Below are 19,842 nucleotides of genomic sequence, written 5' to 3' on the forward strand. Positions count from 1 at the left end.
ATAGAATAGTAGGGATGTTGTTGCAAGGTTGCAATGCTGTGACACTTGACACTGGGATTGAGGGTGGAACTCTCTGGCCACATGGCCTCCTGGGAGGAAGGCAGACATCACTCAAACCTGGCCTTGTGGTATCACAGATTCCCAGGAGTCTGCTAGCCAGACCATGTCTGTCTTCTTATTGCAGGGCACCTAAAAACCACCACAACTGAAGGAAGGAGCCATAGTGTCCTTATTGCTGATTCTTCACCAGAAAAGGACCTCATAGGAAGAAAAGGCAAGGAAGTAATGGCTCCAGCGTCAGCTTTGAGGCCAGTTTGGGCAAAAAGTTTGTGAGATTCCATACTCTTCCTTGCTTGGCAACTTTAGACAACACCCAGGGACTCCTGCTTGTCACTGGAGAATGTGAATAGTTCCTACCTACGGGGTTGTGATAAGAATCAAATACATGTGAGGGTATGTGCTGTGTTTAACTCTCAGTGAGAACTCACTAAATTTCAAATATATATAACCTCCAAATCCAACTGAGCACAGTTAACCTAGTCTATATTAGTGGAACATAGGAAAGTCTTGAGATATCACATAGGAAATAATGTAAAAGGAAAGAGAAAATAGAAGAGCAGGTACTTGGGGAGGACGTACCATGTGTGACCAAGACAATCAGAAGAGTTAAAAGATATAACTAAACTGGGCGTGGCGACTTGTGCCTGCAGTTCTTGCTATAGGAGGTAGAGATTGGGAGGATCTCAGTTTAAGGCCAGCCCTGGCAAAAAGTTTACGAGTCCTCATCTCAACCAATAAAAGCTGGATGTAATGTTTCATGCCTGTTGTCCCAGCTATGTGTGGGATCACAAATGACAGGACTGCAGTCCCAGCCAGCTCTGGCAAAGAGTGACTTCCTACCTCAAAAGCAAAGGCAAAAAGGACTACTTGACTAGTAAAGCACTCCCCTACTCCCCACTCCCCACCCCCATGAGAGAGAGAGAGAGAGAGAGAGAGAGAGAGAGAGAGAGAGAGAGAGAGAGAATATATAACTGTCCTTATACCTTTAAGAAATAAGTAGCTATACAATGAGACAGATAACATGTGAGACTCATTCTCTGAGGTGACCCAGGGTTCTACCGAACAGGTACTTAAGTGAATTGTAACTTCAAATGGAGGACTTTCTGTCTTTCTCATAGCCCCAGGGAAGGAAGCCCAGCGCTTGCAGCAATCCAAGCCTGGCTGGGAGACCCAAAGTCCCCAGGCCTATCTGGTCACACCATGTTGTTTTGCAGTTGGGATGTGAATGGCTGTGGTGGAGCTGCTGTCTTCAGGGCTCAGCCCCTGCCCCAGTTACACTCACTTCGATTTGAGGTCTGTCCCCTGGTTCACAGACCACAGGGGTTCCCTTCCAAGGAGAGGTGATTGATAGATGTGCAGACAGTTGATCAGACACTGGGACCAATAACTCAGTACCCTGAAGATGGCTGTGCCCAGGGAAGATGCTGTGGGTGTGCTAGAGGCACAAAACGCCTGGCAGTTCAGGTAAAGGAAGTGCAGCAGGGAGCAGCAGGAGCCATGGGGAAGGGTGGGCAGTGTCGTGGTGAGGTCCTCCTGACTTGGTGCTTTGACCCTGTCCTCCCCAGGACCATGATCTTTGGCGTCTGCACACAGAGCCAAAGACTCTTCCCGGGTGTAAAGTCATGAAAGTCCTGGCCCCAGCTCTTCTTTCCTGTTCCTGGCCAGCTCCAAAGACTGCCCTACACTGGGGGAAGAGGCTAGATGAGAGAAAGGTGGACTGGCTATGCCAATCTTTTTTTTTTTTTTTGCTGCTGAGATTTGAACTCAGAGGCTTGCACTTTCTAGGCAGGCACTCTACCACTTGAGCCATGCTCCGGACCCTTTTTGGTTTTTAGTCATTTTTCAAATAGGGTCTTGTGTTTATTCTCAGGCTGGCCTGGGCAGTGATCCTAGTTTTGCTTCCCGAGAAGCTGAAATGGCAGGCATGTGCCACCACACTCGGCTTATAGCAAGCTTGACAGCAGAGATCAAGACGGGGGAGATGAAGACCAAGAGAGAAAGAATAACAGAGGGCTGGTGACTGGAGAGAATTTGGGGAAGGGTTTAAGGATGACAGGCCCCAGACCTCCTTTGAGATGTGAGACTGAGAGAGGAGGAAAGAGGAAAGTTGCTTTGTGTTATAAACTAGAGACTCTTTAAGGTTCTTTAAAGATGCAACCAAAACTTGAACTTAATTTTTGACTACTTCTGTCAAACAAACCATGCTTCTTTGAAAGGAAAGTAACTTTAGACAGACCCCAAGGAGCTCAAGAATTATTTGGTTTACATTCAAACCAAACTCCGCTTCCTAGAGAAACACATGGGATAGAAGAGAGAACCGGTTGGAATTTAGGATTTACAAAAGGAAATCATTCTATTTCATAGCATAAACAAGAATTTCTAATGCAACAGGCTCAGATGAAACTGTCAAAGGACCAGAATTCTGGACAGTGGAGAGTGACAGCTATGTAAGAAAGACCTGAATCCAAGATACTGAAATTTTCCAAGTAGGAAATAAGTAATTAAACAGATCTGGGCTTCTTAGAATGGATAATCTCAGCAGCCCCATGAAATTTTAGAAAACAGATCTCATGAGAGTTGGAGTTCTCCCCCTGCCTCCAGTGAGTGGAACTCTTGCTGACTCCTCTTTCTGTTGCCACATTCCCCCTGACCACACATAGCTCCTCAACTAGAACCCTAGAATGCATCTGCCATTGTTTCTACAAAATAGTGTAGTAAAGTGCCTTAAAAACTACCACTGAGCCTAGTGCAGTGGCTCATGCCTTAATCCCAGCTACTCAGGAGGCAGAGATTGGGAAGATCAAAGTTCAAGGCCAGCCCCAAGTTAGCAAGACTCCATCTCAACAAACAACCAAGGCATGGTGGTACAATCAATAATTCCAGTTATGCAGGAGGCACAGGTAGAGGATCACAGTCTGAGGTCAGCCCTGGGCAAAAACCATGAGACCTTATTAAAAAGTAACTAAAGGAAAAAGGCTTGGACATGTGGCTTAAGTGGTAGAGCGCCTACCTAGCAAATGCAAGATCCTGAATTCAACCTCAATTTCCTCCAAACAAACAAACACAACCCCTAAAACCATGGCTGTGACTGGAAATGCAGAGCAGTTGAAAATACTGAACAAAAACTTGTACTCTTATAGAGACTGCGTAGGTACAGATTTTCTAACCATAAAAACAATGGAAGAAAACACAAGGGAAAAGACTGAAACATGGAACTGCACAGAAGTAACAGCACTCCTGTTTTGAAATAATAAATAGTGGTTCTTAATCAGAAAACTAAAGGATAAAATACAGACGAAGGGCACACACACACACACAAATATGATACCTACCTACTCCCAATTCAGAAAAAGTAGAGAATTCAGAGAAGGTGAACTTTTAATAAACATTTAAAATAACTTTAGTAAATATTTACAATCAATCAACTTTGGTACAAATCAAAGAAATTTAATCACGAGATTCATTTTTACCTAACTACAGCCATACTGTCATGTGTTCACGGTTCTAGAAGCAATGTGGTACAAAATGTTATATATCTCAATGATTTTTAAGACACGCCTGCAATATCTTAATACCTGAAATTTAGGCACACTTCCCAACTGCTAGCATGTCAGAATTTAATTGGTAGCTTTTTTCTTAATGACACATAAAATCATGATGCTCTGAGATTCAAGAAAATAGCACTTTCACTATAATGGGATATGACAATCAGGATGTAACACCATATATAAGAGCATATATGGTGGCTCTTGTTGGGTGACAGAATTGTGGTGATCTGCTTTCTTACACTTGCCCATATGCTTTGTGGTTGGTCTCCTCTGAAACTCGTGGTAGAGTTTAATTCCCATCATGAATATGAAGAGGGGGACCTTAATCTGACTATGGTATTTAGAGATGGAGCCTTCGGGAGGTGATTAGGATGAGCTAGGCCATGGGCGGGACCCCCATGAATGAATCCTGATGGCTTTGAGAGTCCAGAGGACAGACAGACAGACACCCTCCCTGTCTCTTACCACATGATAACCTCAGGACTCTGCCAGCAAGAAGGCTTTCACCAGAACAGACCATGAACCAGAAACATGAATCAAAATAAACCTCCTTCTTCAGAACTTACCCAGACTGTGAGAGTGTGCTATCAGCTGCAGAAAATGGTCCGAGACACAAAATTAGTTTTTGAAATGAATGTGTATTTCTTTTATCATGAGACATTGAACAAAACAAAGCTTGCTTCTAATTTGGACTCTGTCACTTCACAGATGTGTGGTCTTGGGCAAAGTGTTTATGTTCTCTGCACCTCGGTTTTCTAATTTAGAGGATGGAATTGATGACATGTCCCTGACTACCTCGCAAGGTAGTCAGTGCTTCCCAAAATGTAGAGAACCCATTCAGTGTGTGATTTCAATCCTGACATGTGCGAGATATCCACCAGCATTCACAGGCTTTTAAAATTCGTTCTGAATGTCAGTCTAAAACTTGATACTGCCAAACAGTGATTCTCAATGTTTATTGTTTGGACCTCATGTAATTTGATCTTGAAAACTCTTTCCTCAGCCTTGTTCACACATGGGAAAAAACAGATTCCCCAAATAACATTCAATTCAGATTTATACAGACCAGGCCAACCACAAACCTGCAAGTTCAAATTCTGACCCCCAGACAGCCTCACAGCACTTGGCTACTCAAGTGCTAATCATGAACCAGCCCTGGGGCCAAAATGGGCAACAGGGGAATTAGCTCTGTTTAATTAAAACAAATGAGCCTTGTGGAAAACCTGGTCACATGCTTTGAATGGTAACCACTAGGCAGGGCTGAGGGTCTCTGTGTGTGAGCTTCCCAGATTTGCAGAAGCACAGCACATCCCTGTATCTAGATAATGCTTGAATGACTTGCCCCTCAGTGTACTTGGCCTCTGGCTGGTAGGGAAATCTACCAAGGCAAGAGATGAGCAATGTGCTCTCCATGCCAGCCTGGCCCTTGGTTTGTCTGTGTTGGAAAACACAGAGGAGCTTGCTCTTGTCAACACAAGGAAACCCTTGTCCAGACTCCAGGCTGGTCAGACTTGAATGTGCCCAGGTCTCACCGGGTGCTTCATTAAAGAGCATCTGAGTCCACTGGTCTAATGTCTGCCCGAAACTTCACCTTTAACAAGCTGCTTGGTGATGCTTACACCTATTGTGATCCGAGAACCACTGTGAACAGTGAGGACCCTTGGAGGGGGTCTCAGCCTTCAACCCTATGCCCACTCCTATCATATATACCTCAAGATGCTGAGCCTCCAAGTATGCCTGCAGTCACGTGGCAAGTTCCTTAAATACATATCTACTGCGTTATCTCTGAAAGGCGGGAAAAATACCCACACTTAACAAGTATCACACACCCCTCAGGGGAGTCCTCCTTGATCCCAATGCTTGGTGACCACTAGTAAAGGATTCAATGTGTCCTTCTTGGGTCAGAGCACTGGGAGCTGTGCAGGTTCTCGATGCTGATTTGGACATGGCACAGGGGCTTTGGCTGGATGGTACCCTGGTACCCTGCACTGAAGGATGCCACAGGAGTGCATTGTTCTCCTTCACACATGTAGCTGAGATGCTGTGGGGGAGCTTACTCACCACATTATCTTGTTTCCTTCATGACAAGCTGCAGAATTTTAATTCCAGTCTGAAGAAGTTGGGCATTTTCCAAGAAGCTTCTTGGATAAGGAGAACCATTTAATAGTGTCATTGACTTTTCAACAAATGAAAAAGTTAGAGCCAAATCTGGGCTTCACTTTTGGTAAGACTCATGGGAAGAGTGTTTCCTAGAGCCCTTGAAGTTGGATGTGGTTAGGTGACTTCATCTGGCCAAAGAAATGTGAGTGGAGGTGACTTGCATCACTTCCAGATGGTGGTCATTTAACTGCTGGTGCTCAACTTTTCAGCCCTTTCTTCCCTGCCAATCTTGGAGGTACTTGGTGTGACTTGTTACTACACCCTAACCTAAGCCTACTGACTCTACCATAGGCAAAGTACCTCTAATCCTTTTTGGACAGATGCTCAGTTATAAATACACAGGCTGAAATAAACTTCTAACAAAAGCCTCTTTGAGAGAAAAGCTATTCACAGAAGTCTGTTTATAGGGTACGATGCCAAACTGCTTCTCTGAGCACTTTGAGTTGATTCTTGCTTCAAGTCTGATCACTCACCCTTTTCACCATCAACATCCCTGAGTTGTGTTTTAATAGTCTACTCTGACTTTTAAAAATTGTGATACAATGGAATTGTATTCAGCCACAAACAAGTATGAAACTTTGTTGTTTGCAGGTAAATGGATGGAACTGGAGAACATCATCTTAAGTGAAGCTAGTCAGATTCGGAGGGCCAAAGGCCAATGTCTTCTCTCAGATGTGCCATATAGACCTAATGCAAATATAGCAATCCTATGAAAAATAGGACATGCTAAGGGGAGGTCACATACAAGAGGGAGAGGGTAAAAGAAGGAAGTTAAGGAAGTGAATATGGTTGATGTACTTTCTACACAAGAATGAATATAGAATTCATAAACCTGTTGAAGTCACCACAAGAGAGGCAGTAAGGTAGAAAGAAGGAAAATAGAGGAGATAACCAAATCTGGCTATAGGACATATGTACATGGAAATTCCATAAGAAACTATCTTAAGCAACAATGTCATTTTATTCTTTTTTCTTTTTTTCTTCTGCAAAATCAGAGATCAGGAGGTTGGAACAGGTCCTGCCTGCAGAGGGTGGGGTGGGGTGGGTTTGGTGGCAGTGGGAGGGGGGGTGGAGGTGGAGAAATGGTAGAGGGTGAATATGATACAAATACTGTGTATACTTGTATATAAATGGGAAAATGAGACCTGCTGAAACTACTCCAGGGATGGGAGGAGGGGGACAAAGGAGAATGGTGGAGGGGGTGAATTCAACTATGATATATTTGATATATTGTTAAGAACTTTTGTAAATGCCACAGTATACCCCCACTCAGTGCAGCAATAAAAAAATCTGTGATAAAATGAGGGTAGGAGGGATAAAGGAGAATGATGGAGGGGATGACTTTAACTAATATATATTATAAGCACTTTTGCAAATGTCACACTGTACCCCCAGCACAATAATATAATAAAAATAAAATAAAAATTTGGCAAAACATATTAATCATTTTAACCATTCATACATGGACAGTTAAAAACATTAAATATATTTATAAAGTTGTATAAGCATCACTATGATCTCTACATAAAAATTTTTCAGCATCCTGAACTGAAACTCTACCCATTAAACAGTAATACTGCTGGATGCTGGTGGCTCACACCTGTAATCTTAGCTACTCAGGACACATAGATCAGGAGGATTGCGGTTTGAAGCCAGTCCTGGCAAACAGTTTGCAAGACCCTATCTTGAAAAAAACCCATCACAAAAAAAAGGGCTGATGGAGTAGCTCAAGATGTAGACTCTGAGTTCAAGCCCCAGTACTGTAAAACAAAACAAAACAAAACAAAACAAAACGAACAGTAATGTTGTCTCTTGCCTTCTCTCAGCCCTTAGCTACTTCTTTTCCCCTTGGCCTCTAGGAATCTGCCTATTCTAGGTACCTCATGTAAGTGGAACTATACAATATCTTCCCTTGTATGTCTGGCTTATTTCACTAAAATTGTTCTCCAGGTTCATCCACACTGTAGCATATATCAAAATTTCACCCTTTTTGTGGGTGAGACATGTCCCCTTGTTGTGTATACCATGTTTTGTTTATCCGTGCATCTGGACACTTTGCTTGCTTCCACCTCTTGGCTAGTGTAAATAATGCTGTAATCAATGTGTGTACAAATATCTATTCAAGTCCCTAATAAAAGACAGCAAGTGCTATTATCATAATAGCAACGGATGAACTAATTTAAAAGGAAATGTTAAAAGTGAGAAAGTAGAAATAAGCCTGCACACACAGTGTGGTGTGCTTTTCAACATGCCTTCCCTTTCATGAGCTCTTTGTCCCTCTCCAGAGCCCTAGGAGACAGGCTTGGGAGGGAGGTAGTGGGAAGGAGGCAGGGTTAATACTTACTCAGTACCTACAGCATGCCAGATTCCATCCTGACATCCTTGTAGACACCAAGGACGAGAGTCAGAAGGGCTAAGAAACCTGTCCAAGTCACAGATGCAAGACCAAATGCCCTAACTTCAGATTGCACCCAGCTTTCTGTCCACTCTACCTGCTATGTTACCCTATCTGCATCACAAAAGCCTGGGTTTCTCTATGCCTACCTGCCCATGGTGTTGCCCCTTTGTTCTGTATCCATGTTCACTACCCACGCACAGACTCTGCTCCTTCTTGCTCCCCTGTTCACAGGGAGCAACCAAGGGGTGGTTTACAATGGTGGGGAGGATTCAGCCGTCCAGTATCATCAAAACCATACCATTCAATCTAAAGAATTTGCTATGCAAACAGCAGATTCAAGGTTAAGCTCCAAAGTGACCCATCTTACTTAGCCTGTTCACCTCCAGACTCCCCTGTGCGGGAACTCTGGAACCATCTTCTGAGACATGGGAGGTGACATGATGAGGGACCCATGGACCACTACTAACAGACTCCAGCAGAGAATGAGGGCTGGGAGAGGGGAGTGATAGTTCTCTTCTTCCACCCCTGAAGGGTGGTTCTAGTCATGGTAATGCTCTTGAGTTTTTTTGTGGGAGATACCCAGCTACTGTGGCGCCATCACCACCTGCTGTTGGGCAGGGCCATGAGGATGAGATGGGGGTTGTGAGTCAGCCACTGAGCACAAAGCACTTCAGTATAGCAGATGTGTCCCCAATCATGCTGGTCCTCTGCCTAGCCTCCCACTCCCAGCTGAAGCCCTGGGTTCCTGGACTAACCTTGGGAAGTCTTTCTTGACTAATCAGGTCTAAGCTGATCATTCACTGGTTGACATTCCTTTCCCTGCAGAAAGTCTCCATAACACAGCCATGTGTGGGAGCCTCAAAGAGGTTCACCTTGTCACCCGTCTCACTGACAAGCCCTTCTACAGAACATGGGTCCCTAGCTGTGGAGCACCAGCACACACACCTGGTACTGCTGCCACTGCAGCCCTTTGCTGCTCCTGTGTTCTGACACCTTGCAGACCACTTTTTCCCTCTCCATCTAGCCTTTTAAAGCCCCTCCCCCACTCCAGCCCTTTTTTTTCCCTCAGAATTTTTATGGCATTTTCCCAATGCTCTTATTACTCAATTTGTAAGGGGTGCTTAAACTGCTTTTGCTGAAAATCACTGGCTTCTTACTTAGGCCCACAGATTAACTAAAAGCAGCAGAAAAGCCTGGCATCCCTGCCTCCATTTTGTACGTGTTGCCCTGTTCTCTGAGCCATTCTTTCCTTCAGCCACCTTGGAATCAAGGAAGGATAGGAATGACAGATAACATCTTTATGACAAGGGACTGAAACTACCCCTAAGGAACAGCAGAGCCTTGCAGAACTCCCTAAGTAAGGACAATTACCTATGATGATTAGCCTGTGCCTTGGAGCAGGAGCAATCATTTCTTGGAAACCAGATGGGTCCCCTCAAGTGATGACAGCGATAACAACTTCTCCAGAACCCCCAAGAACCAGAACCGAGATAATGTCCAACCAGGCCACACCTGTGACTGGGACTGTTTATACATAACTTTTGCCCCCTGCTCTAATTGTCTACTTAACACTAAAGCTCACACGTGTACACTGAAGATGGCTGAGGATGGGCTGAGTGCTTACTCTGCCTCTTCCCATGGCATGTCATGGATGGTATAATAAATGTCCTTTTTCTGCCTTCATCCTGTCTCTTTATTTGGTGCACAGGGCAAGTGGCGAAAGCTGACATGTGAGAGCCCAGGAGTTTGGGCCCGGGGTCTAAAACTTCGATTTCAGATTAGGTTTTCTCTTTCTGCTGGAGAAATAAAGTCATAACTGGTAGTAGCCATGTCACACCCTTGCTCAAAATTCTCAATGGCTCCCATTTGCCTGTGGCTGTTCCAAGCCCCTTAGCCTGGCAGTAAAGGGCTCCCTCATCTCCCCTTGGCCAGCACACTTTCCAAGCCTTCCTTCCCACCGTTCCGTGATCGGTCAGCTCATAGGGCCTCTGAATGACAATTCTCCTCTATCCCAGAATGCAGTGGGTGCACTTTTAGGCCGCCCCGCCCCCAACCCCAATCATACCAAATTCTAACTGTTCCACCCAAAAGTCATTTCTTGGTGGTTTCCTTCCCAATAAAAAACACTTTCCATCCTTGAACCCTCATTCACACTTTTCCTTCCTTACTTCCAGTCTAGAATTCTGAGTTTCTCTCTGTAAGTTTGAAGTCATAGACAGTGTCTTACTTAATTTCAGTTTTCTCTTTGGCCAGTGACTTGGGCACAGCCCTTACCCAGTAAATAGTCATAGCAGTAACAGCTTCCTACCCCTACTTGTAAGCTTTCACCACGAAGTCCCTGACCTCAGCCCTGCCTCCTTAACTAGATTGAAACGCTCCTACCGCACACTTCCAGTTAACGGGTTACTCAAATCCCCTGGGACTGACTCAGGGAGGCCTAGGGAGAGGATTGAACCTGCATTTGTAATAAGCTCCAAGGTGATCAAGTGGACCACGTTGACAGCTGCAAGGAGGCGCTAGCACCTGTTGGATCAGGCAACAGATGGCTCATCTGGTGGAGCGAGCGAGGTACGAGGTACCCAGGTGGATGAAGGAAAGTCTGAGAGATGCCCGATCCTGGCCCGGTGGGGGAAGTGGACCCTCCCCAACCCCAAGGAGACCCGCCAATTCGCTTACCTATGGTGGACACGACGGTACCCACGAAGTAGAAGGCGCCGGTGAAGTCCCAGCGCGGCCGGACATTATCCACCCGGATCCCGGCCCTGGTGGCTTCCTCATAGTGGCGGAGGAAGCCTCGCAACTCTTCGCGGCTCAGGTTGTGGCCGCGGCTGAAGTTGGCCAGGCGCTCCTCCCAGCGCTGCTTGGCCTGGCGCTCGTGCGCCAGCTCCAGCGCAGAGAAGACCGCGGCGCCGCCCAGGAGGTAGAGCACGATGAGCACCGCCAGCAGCAGGAAGCGCGCGTTGTCCTCGTTCAGGTGCCCGGGGCCACAGCTGCATCCCCGGCCGGCCATGGCCTGTTCTCCGGGGGCAGCCCCGGAGCCACACAGCTATGGGCACCCGCGGACTGTTGCCCACGTGCCAGAGAAGTCGTGGCTCAGCTGGTGCTCAACCTGCCCCTGGATGCCCCACGGCCGGCTCGCCCATGACCGCCAGGCGCTGCCCCAGGCCGCGCAGATGCCTGGGCCGCTCCTGCGGCGCCAGTTGCCCACGTCCGCCTTGACTCCTGGTTTCGAATCCGCTTTGTCGCCGCTGTTCTCCCCCCACACACCCCGTCCTTCCCTCCCCCCGCCTTGGACTTCTTAACGTTGAAAGATCCGAGCGTCTGAGTGCACAGTCCGCTTCTGCTTGGCACGTGGATGCAGGCGCTGGGTTGGTTTCCACCCCAGCTCACATTGGGGAGGAGGCGTGGCACGTCTTCAAGGCAAACTCCAGCGGATTTGAACTTCCTCTGAAGCGCAGTCGGGAAAGATCGGTAGGTAAGCGGGACCTCGGGGTCCTGGTTCCTTTGATCATCGCTTTCCCAGCCGCAGATGGCTAGGATGTGCGGCTGTCCGCGGGTTTTGGAGATGCCTCCCCAGATGGTTACGCTGTGGCGCGTCCTCGTGGCAGTGTCGCGTCCAGTCTCCGGAATCACCGACCCGGCTGCCGGGGTTTAGAGGCTGGGACCGGTCCGGGATAGTCGCACGGACAGAAGGACTTGTGCGGGGCGGCGGCTGTGGATTCGGACCTCCCACCCGGCCCCCACATTGCGCGCAGCCGGCGGGCCGACCAGCTAGAGAGAGGAGAGCAGAAAGGGAGGTTAGAACATGGGAGTGAAGGACCTTAGGGGGCATCTCCCCGGGCAGCCTCCCCCGCCTTGCCTCGGCCAGAGCGCCCTTGGTTTCTGGGCCCTGCACCGGAGCGTCCTTCGTCCACACGTGTTGGCGCTGCCAGTCCAGCTTCCGGAGAGGAAGCCAAGGGCATTTGCCAGGAGAGTTAAATGTCTTCCAACCTGGCTTCGCGTGGACAGAGGTTCCGTGCTGAGTGCCCCCATTCCCTGCAGAGTAAACCCCGGGGCTTCTTCCTAGAGACCTCACCTTGCGAGGAGCGCGGGTGCCGCGGTTGCGCTCAGGTCTCACCTCCTGGGGGCACCCGCTCCGTGCTGCTCTGTGAAGCCCGTCCCCGGCTTCCTCCTTGCGTGGCTCTGCCTTGCCCTGCCGAGTGGGGCGGGGAGCAGAGGTCCGCGCCCGGCTCTGCGCTCCCCGGCCCGCGCGCTCCGACGCGGCAACAGGTGGAGCTGCACTGCTGCCAGCCGCAGCGACTCCACCCCGTCGCCCGCCTCCTTCGCTGGTTTCCGCCCGCAGACGCCAGCGCTCTGCTAGTCAACCTGGGGATGGGGTGCTTCCACCCCGGTGCGCAGATCCCGGGTGCTAAAGAGGAGGGATCGGGGGTCGGGTGCTTAGCGGGCCTGAACAGGCCGTGAGAGGGCGCTCGATTCCCTTCAGACACATCTCGCCCCCACCAATGTACCCAGCTAGAGGCCGCCGCTCCAGAATCACCCGCCAGGGGCACGTGGGAGCTAATATGGATGCGTGAAGGAATGGATACGTGGGCTACTGTGAATGATTGCAGAAGCATTCCCTGCCTTCCGAGAGTGGTCCCAGGAGACACACCCACCCAAGGTATCCGCCAGGGAAAGCTGGAAGGGCTGCGCGGCCCTGTTTAGTAAAACCAAATGATTTCGAATAAACAAACACAGCCCTGCTCTATCCAGCCTACTGGGGCATGAGCTTTGTGGGGTGGAGGCTGGTGGTTATAAAAGGCCTGTATACGCACCCAAAGTGAGTGAGTACTGCATTTTATTATGAAAAAATTTAAACATACCAAAAAGATGAATGAATTTTACAATGACACGCACATAACCACCACTTAGATTCTACAATTAATATAATTGATATTCATAATTTCTAAAAGTAACGTTATATTAATTTATAATAAATATAAAAATATTATAAATTATATATCCACTCCTCTTTCCACCCATCAACCCATTTAGTTAGGTTGCACTAAATGAAAGTTGTAGACATCAATATACCTTCACCCCCTCCTTGTACGTCTGCCATTAGAGTTGAATATTTATAGCTTTTTTTCCTGCTATAGCACGAAATTCACAAATCTTAAGTGTAACATGAGATGAATATGGACAAATGTTTATACCTTTGGGAGCCAAACGCTGCCTACCCAGCTTATCAACTAAGTGTCACCAACAGGTCAGAGTTCCCAGTAAATCCCCAGCCACATTCTTGCAGAGTTAAATGCTGTTCTAAATGTTTAATCATGAATCTGTGCTTTTATAGAACATAGTATTGCCTGCTCTGGATCTCTGGAATCACAGGAAAATCATACAACGTGCCTTTTGTGTAACACATTATGTTTGAGGCTTATCCAATGCTATCTGTCTTAGTAATTTTTTATTGCTAATTTTTGTTGGGATAGAACATAGCTTTATTCACACTTCTACTGATAGACACTAGGAATGCTAGAAAATTTTGGTTATCATAAATTAAACTTGGGAATATTCTTGTGCAACTGTTTGTATTTATGTGTATTTTATCTCTTAGGTAAATACCTAGTAGAGGAATTGCTGGATCCTAGGGTAGGTACTTAGTTTTGTAAGAAATTGCCTGGCATTTTTTTCAAAGTAGGTGTACTAACCAACAGATGCTTCGTATCCTTTGTAAACACTTGGTGACAAGTCATTTTAATTTTAACTATACTGTATACTGGTGAGATGCCTGGTGGCTATCTCATTGTGGTTTTAATTTACATTTTTCCTGATGTCTAATGTGTTGGTTGGCCATTTTTATATATTTCTTCGTAAATTTTCTGTTGAAGTATTTTGCCAACTTAAAACAATGTTATTAAGCTACTGGAATTCTTTACATATCAAGAACACTAGTTCTCAGATACATATCTTGCAAGTATTTTCTACCTCTGGCTTGCCTGTGTATTTTCTTAAATCTGTTATCTGACACAAGTTTTTAATTTTGATCAAGCCTAACGTATTGGTCTTTTATGTTTGGTGCCTGTTTTATGTTAAGAAATCATTACCTCCTCAAGGCTGCATGGGTTCTCTGTCCCCTTCCAGCTTTTTATAGTTGGGTCTATGATCCATTTGAAAATTTGGTGTGAGATCAGAGTTCATTTTGCCCATGTGGATATCCAGTTATTCCAGTGCCATTTGTTAAGAAGAATAGGAATGAATTTATTTCAGGAATCTGCATTTTGTTCATTATCTGTTTCTGCACTCATTAGGCTAATAGCACAATATGCACATCAATGGTAGTCTTGTAAGTAGGCCCTGACATCGGGAAGTGTAAGTCTTCCAACTCTGCCCTTCCTTTTCAAGATTCCTTTAGGTGTTATAAAATCTTTGTTTCCGTTAAAAAAATCATAGAATCTGTTTAATTTCAGCAGAAAAAGCCTGTGTAATCTGGACTAGGATTGTAGTGAATTTATTTGAGGACAATTCCTGTCTTGATACCACATGAATGAGGTTTATCTCTGCATACAGTTAGGTGTTCCCAGCCAGTTGTATGTAATACAGAGGTCTCGCACATCTCTTAGATATTCTTTTGATGCCATTGATGATGGAATTTCAAATTTTTCAAGTCTGCTGAAGTGTATAAAATGCTAATGAGTTTTGCAAATTAACTTCTACACTGGAACCTTGCTAAATTTATCCAGTAGTTGTAGTGCCTGTTTTGTTGTTGATTCCTTTAGGAGTTGCTATGTAAATAGTCCTGTCATCTAACTTGGTTTTGCACTTTCCTTCTCTATCCCTATCTTGTCTATCTGTCTATCTTACTTTCTTCCTTACTTATTTGCAGTAAGTATTTGGACATTGTGTCATTGAAGAGGGGAAAGCAGATACCTTGTCTTATTCAAGATTTTATGGGAGTCCTTCAGTTTATCACTATAACATATGCTGTTAGCTGTGGGTTTGTCATAGATACCCTTTATCAGGGTGAGAAAGTTCCCTTTTATTTTTTTTTCTAGTTTTTTTTTTTTTTAACAAGAATGAATGCTGAGTTTGTCAAATGCTTTTTCTATATCTATTGCAATAAGCATATAGTCTTTAGTGTTAATGTCAGATTTCATCATTTTTTCCTATTAAGCATAAACTTTAAAAAACTTTTTCATTCAAAAATATTGCATTTCTATAATAAATTCTACTTGGGGTTTTCATTCTTTTTTTTTTGTGGCACTGGAGTTTGAACTCAGGGCCTCACTCTTGCTAGGCAGGTGCTCTACCACCTGAGCCACTCTGCTAGTCCTAGTCTTCTTTTGGTTGCTTTCTTTTCCTAGCTGTTTATGGTGAATGTAGATCACTGGTTTTGACCCTTCTTCACTAATGTTAATGTTTTATTTTATTTCGGTGGTACTGAGGTTTGAGCTCAGGGCCTTGTGCTTGCTAGGTATGTGCTCTTAACACTTGAGCCACACCCCCAGTCCTTTTTGTTTTTAGTTATTTTTTAGACAGTCTTCTGCTTTTGGTTCAGGCTGGCCTTAGATAGTGTTCCTCTACATCTCTACTTCCCCTGAAGCTGGGATTTCAGGTATGAGCCACTATACCCCGCCTGCTAATGTTAATATTTTAAAGCTATAAGTTTCCCTGTTAGTCCAGTTCTACTTACACCCTAAAATTTTCTTGGAATGTTGTATTTTCATCTTGTTTTGTTCAAAATATTTTTTTCTCTTTTGGCTTATGAATTATGTGTGCATGTTTTGCTTAATTCCCAAATGTTTTTAAGACATTATTTGTAACTTATTTCTAATGTGTTCAGAGAACCATATTTCAGTATGTTTTAATCTTTCTAAATTTAAAGACTTGTTTTATGGTCACAGCAGATGGTCTGAATACACGGTACACACTTGAAAAGGATGAGTATTCTGCAGTTGTAGGAGTATAGTATTCTAAAAATGTCAATTAGGTCAAGGTATTTGATACTGTTTTTCAGGTCTTTTTTTTTACTGACTTTTTTTCTAGTTCTATGGACTGGTGAGCTAGACTTGACAATCACCAACTATAATTATGTTGTTCCACATTCTTTGAAGTTGTAATTAAGCATATGCATTTATGTTTATTAAAACTTCCTGCTGTAGTGGTGGTTTTATTTATATGAAATGCCTATCTTTCTCTTTTAAGAATACACTTTGTTTTGAAGTCTACTTTATCTGATATTAATCCAGTTACTACAGCCTTCTTTTGCTTAACATTTGCATGGACTCTTTTCCAATCCATTTAACTTATCTTTCCCCTTATGTATTTGAAGTAGTTTGTTGTGAGCAGCCCACAGTTGGGTCTTTTCCAAGGAGAGAATGAGTCAGTTCTAACCATCTCCACTTTTTAATCAGATTGACCAAACCAATGCTGTCCAATAGAACTTACTCCATAATGGAAATATTTTACATCTGTGCTGTCCACATGGTAGTGACCCTTGAACACTTGAATTGTGACTACTGCAACTAGGGCTGCATTTTTCATTTTATCTTTAGTTCAGTTGTTAGCTCTCTGACATATAGTTCAGTGGTCAGAGATTTGAGCTGAGATTATATGAAGAATTTGGGAATTCCCATCCTGCTCTATTTTCTGTTGTTCCCCTTTCTCTCTCAGGAGGCTACAGTTGCTTTGAACCCTCTACTCTGGTAATTAGAGTCAGTAAGACTGTAGATTTTCTACTGGAGGTTTATCTGCTCTGCATGGTACAGACTAAGACTTGATTTTAGGCTAAAAAGTGGTAAAAAGAAAGCTCATCCCATTTTTGCCTGATTTTGGTCATTTTCAGTACCTTTTCATAGTTGGCTTTAAAAGATTTTCCCAGAGCTTATCACTTTTGAGAATTGGTCTAACAGGTGCTTTTAAGTTTTGCCAGAAACCTGAAGTTACTTGGTTTTCCTCCCAACCTTTTTATAATGAATTTTTCAAGCATTTGAAAGTTGCAAGAATTTTAGTGCCAACTTGTAAACCCACCATCTAGATGGTACAACTAAATTTTCCCATGATTGCTTTATCATGTATCTAGCCATCCATTTGTGTTCCTTACATTTATGCATTTCAAAGTAAACTGAAGACATCAATATACTTATCCCTAAATACTTCAGCACATAAATCATTAGAACCCAACAATTACAGAATTTTTCCTTTATGATGTAGTAGAACTCACATGTACACTTTGGCAGCTCAAAACACAGCTCTTGTTCCGAAGGGTAAAATAAGAGAAGTTTATTCTGACTCAAAGAGTGATCATGGTTCTGGAATACAAATCCAGGTTACCCTGAACGACATGTGGAAGAGTTACGTGAACATTTATAGTATGCACTGGTGGGGCATAAGGTAGACAAGTTACAACAGAGTGGGGAAATTTCTCCATAGGTTTTAGATGTTACCTCACAGTGTGCATAGTTTTATGGCTGGTGGGAAATAGTGGTCTTCTAAGTTTCACAATACATTCCAAAAGTTTTACCTAATAGTCATAAGGACATTAGGTCAGATAAAGAGGTTGGTAGCCATTAAGGGGAGTAAAGACAGCCCAAAACAATTTTGGTTCTATTAAAATTCCATGTCTCCACAGTCACAGTGTTCTAGTCAGTCAGTCTGCAGGATCTTCAACACATACGTGGCTTCTTCAGAGAACTTCTGTTCAGAATACATACTGAACTTTATATTCTTTGGCCTCTTTTTCAAAACCTGCTCTATTGAACTATAATTTACATACAATAAAAATTACCAATTTCATGTTAAGGGATTTTGTAAGATGTAACCAATATCACAATCATAATAGAAACAGTTGTTACCCCCCAAGGTTCCCTCATGAAGTCACTCCACTCTCCTCATCCCTGTACTTTTTAAAAAGCCACCCAGTTCTCCTGCTTCAAGTGGAAGTCAAGGTGCTGTTTCCCAGTGATAAGAGACCATGGGGAGAGGTCATCTACTCCCCACCTAATGGATCCTAGAGGCCAGAGAAGAAACAGTGGAAAAGTGCAGCCAGAGCTCAGCCTGGGCTCTTTAGCAGTGTCTCAGGTCATCTCTAGAAAGGTGCTCAGGGGCTTGGTAGGACCACATAGTCCACTCTCTAACTGCACAGGCTCTGCTTTGCCCTCAGCATATTATAGGTCCTTCCTTTCAGACATGCCTCAGAATACAGCTGCACTGGTGACTTTCCCCTTTTCTCACAGTCCCCCTCACTCACATCACAGTGAGTTTTCATCAGGCACAGGAACCAAATATTCAGCAATTCCCAGGTGGCCTACATTCTGAAGGAACCCTCTGTATGAGGGGGCTGTCCTGTGTTTACAAGGGGTGCCCAGCTGTTCCCACCCCAAGCTTAAAATTTAGGTCCTCACCCTTATCCTCTCCCTCTTTGCCAGTCACCTTGCTTTCTGGGAGGCATCAGGAGCTGCTGAGACTGATCCAAAGACCTCGTGGCCACTACACAGCAACTAGGACCCCAATCCTCACATCTTCCAGAAACAACCAACCTGAGTTCAGTAGTCTGGATGCAGTGTTTGTGGAAGGCACAGGGGTAAGGTGCATCCAGGGCCTTTGGTGGAGCTGATATTTTTTTTTGGGGGGGGCAATACTGGGGTTTGAACTCAGGGCCTTGAGCTTGCTAGGCAGGTGCTATACCACTTGAGTCACTCCACCAGCCTTTGACTTATTTTTGAGGTAAGGTTTTCTTTATTCCCTGAGACCAGAATAGATAAGATGTTGATCCTTCTATCTGTGCTTCCAGGCATAACTGGGATAGCAGGCATGCACCACCATGCCCAGCTATTGGTTAAGGTGCAGATCTTGTGAACTTTTTGCCCAGGCTGGCAATTTCTGCTTCCCATGTAGCAAGAATTACAGGCATGAGCCACAATGTCTGTCTTGAAAGTATTTTCTTCTCTCTGGGATGACTAGCTGGAAGGAAGATGGGATGCTAGGTTAATTTCAGCTCCTGAGTGGAGACAGCTTGCATGAGGAAGATGCTCACATTCTGGAAGGCAGACTGATATCTGGAGATAGTCTCAAGTTACATTATGGATTCCCTGACTCCAGCACATTTGCTGGGCTTCTGCTAGTCTTATTGTATGAGACTAGTTAATCTGCTTTCTGTAACTATAAAAGATTCTTAACTAATGTGTCCTTTCATTAAAATACTGACAAAATAGCACTGAATGGCAAATTAGTGGCTTTAAATTGTAGTAAAGTCAATTATCTGAACAAAGTCAGCATTCAGTTGTCAGGATAATTTCTGAAGAACCTATGAGCAAACAGCCATCCAAGGAACACACAGCGGCATCACCTGTGCCCTTAGGACCAGAAAGATCCTAAGACCTAGACAGGACATGACCTACATGCCTAGACAGGACAGACCCGGCACTACAGGTGAGGCACAGGTCTTGCTCATTACCTATTTGTGTGACCTTAAACCTTATTGTTCCCTCTCATAAACCAAAGAGACTACCACAGTGTGATGATGTATGTCATTACCTGTGATCAAACTGACCTATAATAAATGCCTTAGGGATGCGGTTTCTTTTGCCTTTCCATCCAAGGCTTCTCTTTATTTATATATTAAAAAGGAGATTGTTCCAGATGCCTTCCACCTAATAAATCACAATGAGGCTCTTTGAAAACCTTGCTAGAAAA

At 44.5% G+C, this 19,842-nt stretch overlaps 2 protein-coding genes across 2 annotated transcripts in view; both read right to left on the reverse strand.

Annotated features, from left to right (window-relative positions):
- Positions 1–11,183, reverse strand: part of Kcnk13 (potassium two pore domain channel subfamily K member 13) — a 96,845-nt gene extending 85,662 nt beyond the window's left edge. Inside the window, exon 1 of the mRNA XM_020183711.2 lies at positions 10,843–11,183. Within this exon, the coding sequence (XP_020039300.1) occupies positions 10,843–11,176 (334 nt within the window). The 5' untranslated portion in view covers positions 11,177–11,183. The remainder of the gene's footprint in view (positions 1–10,842) is intronic.
- A 7,790-nt stretch (positions 11,184–18,973) lies between these two features.
- Tdp1 (tyrosyl-DNA phosphodiesterase 1) overlaps positions 18,974–19,842 on the reverse strand; it is an 80,555-nt gene continuing 79,686 nt past the window's right edge. The window contains exon 17 of the mRNA XM_074067336.1: positions 18,974–19,110. The gene's annotated coding sequence lies outside the window, so the exon portion shown is untranslated. The remainder of the gene's footprint in view (positions 19,111–19,842) is intronic.

Source organism: Castor canadensis, chromosome 3 (genome assembly GCF_047511655.1).
Source record: "Castor canadensis chromosome 3, mCasCan1.hap1v2, whole genome shotgun sequence".
Classification (NCBI taxonomy): Eukaryota; Metazoa; Chordata; class Mammalia; order Rodentia; family Castoridae; genus Castor; species Castor canadensis.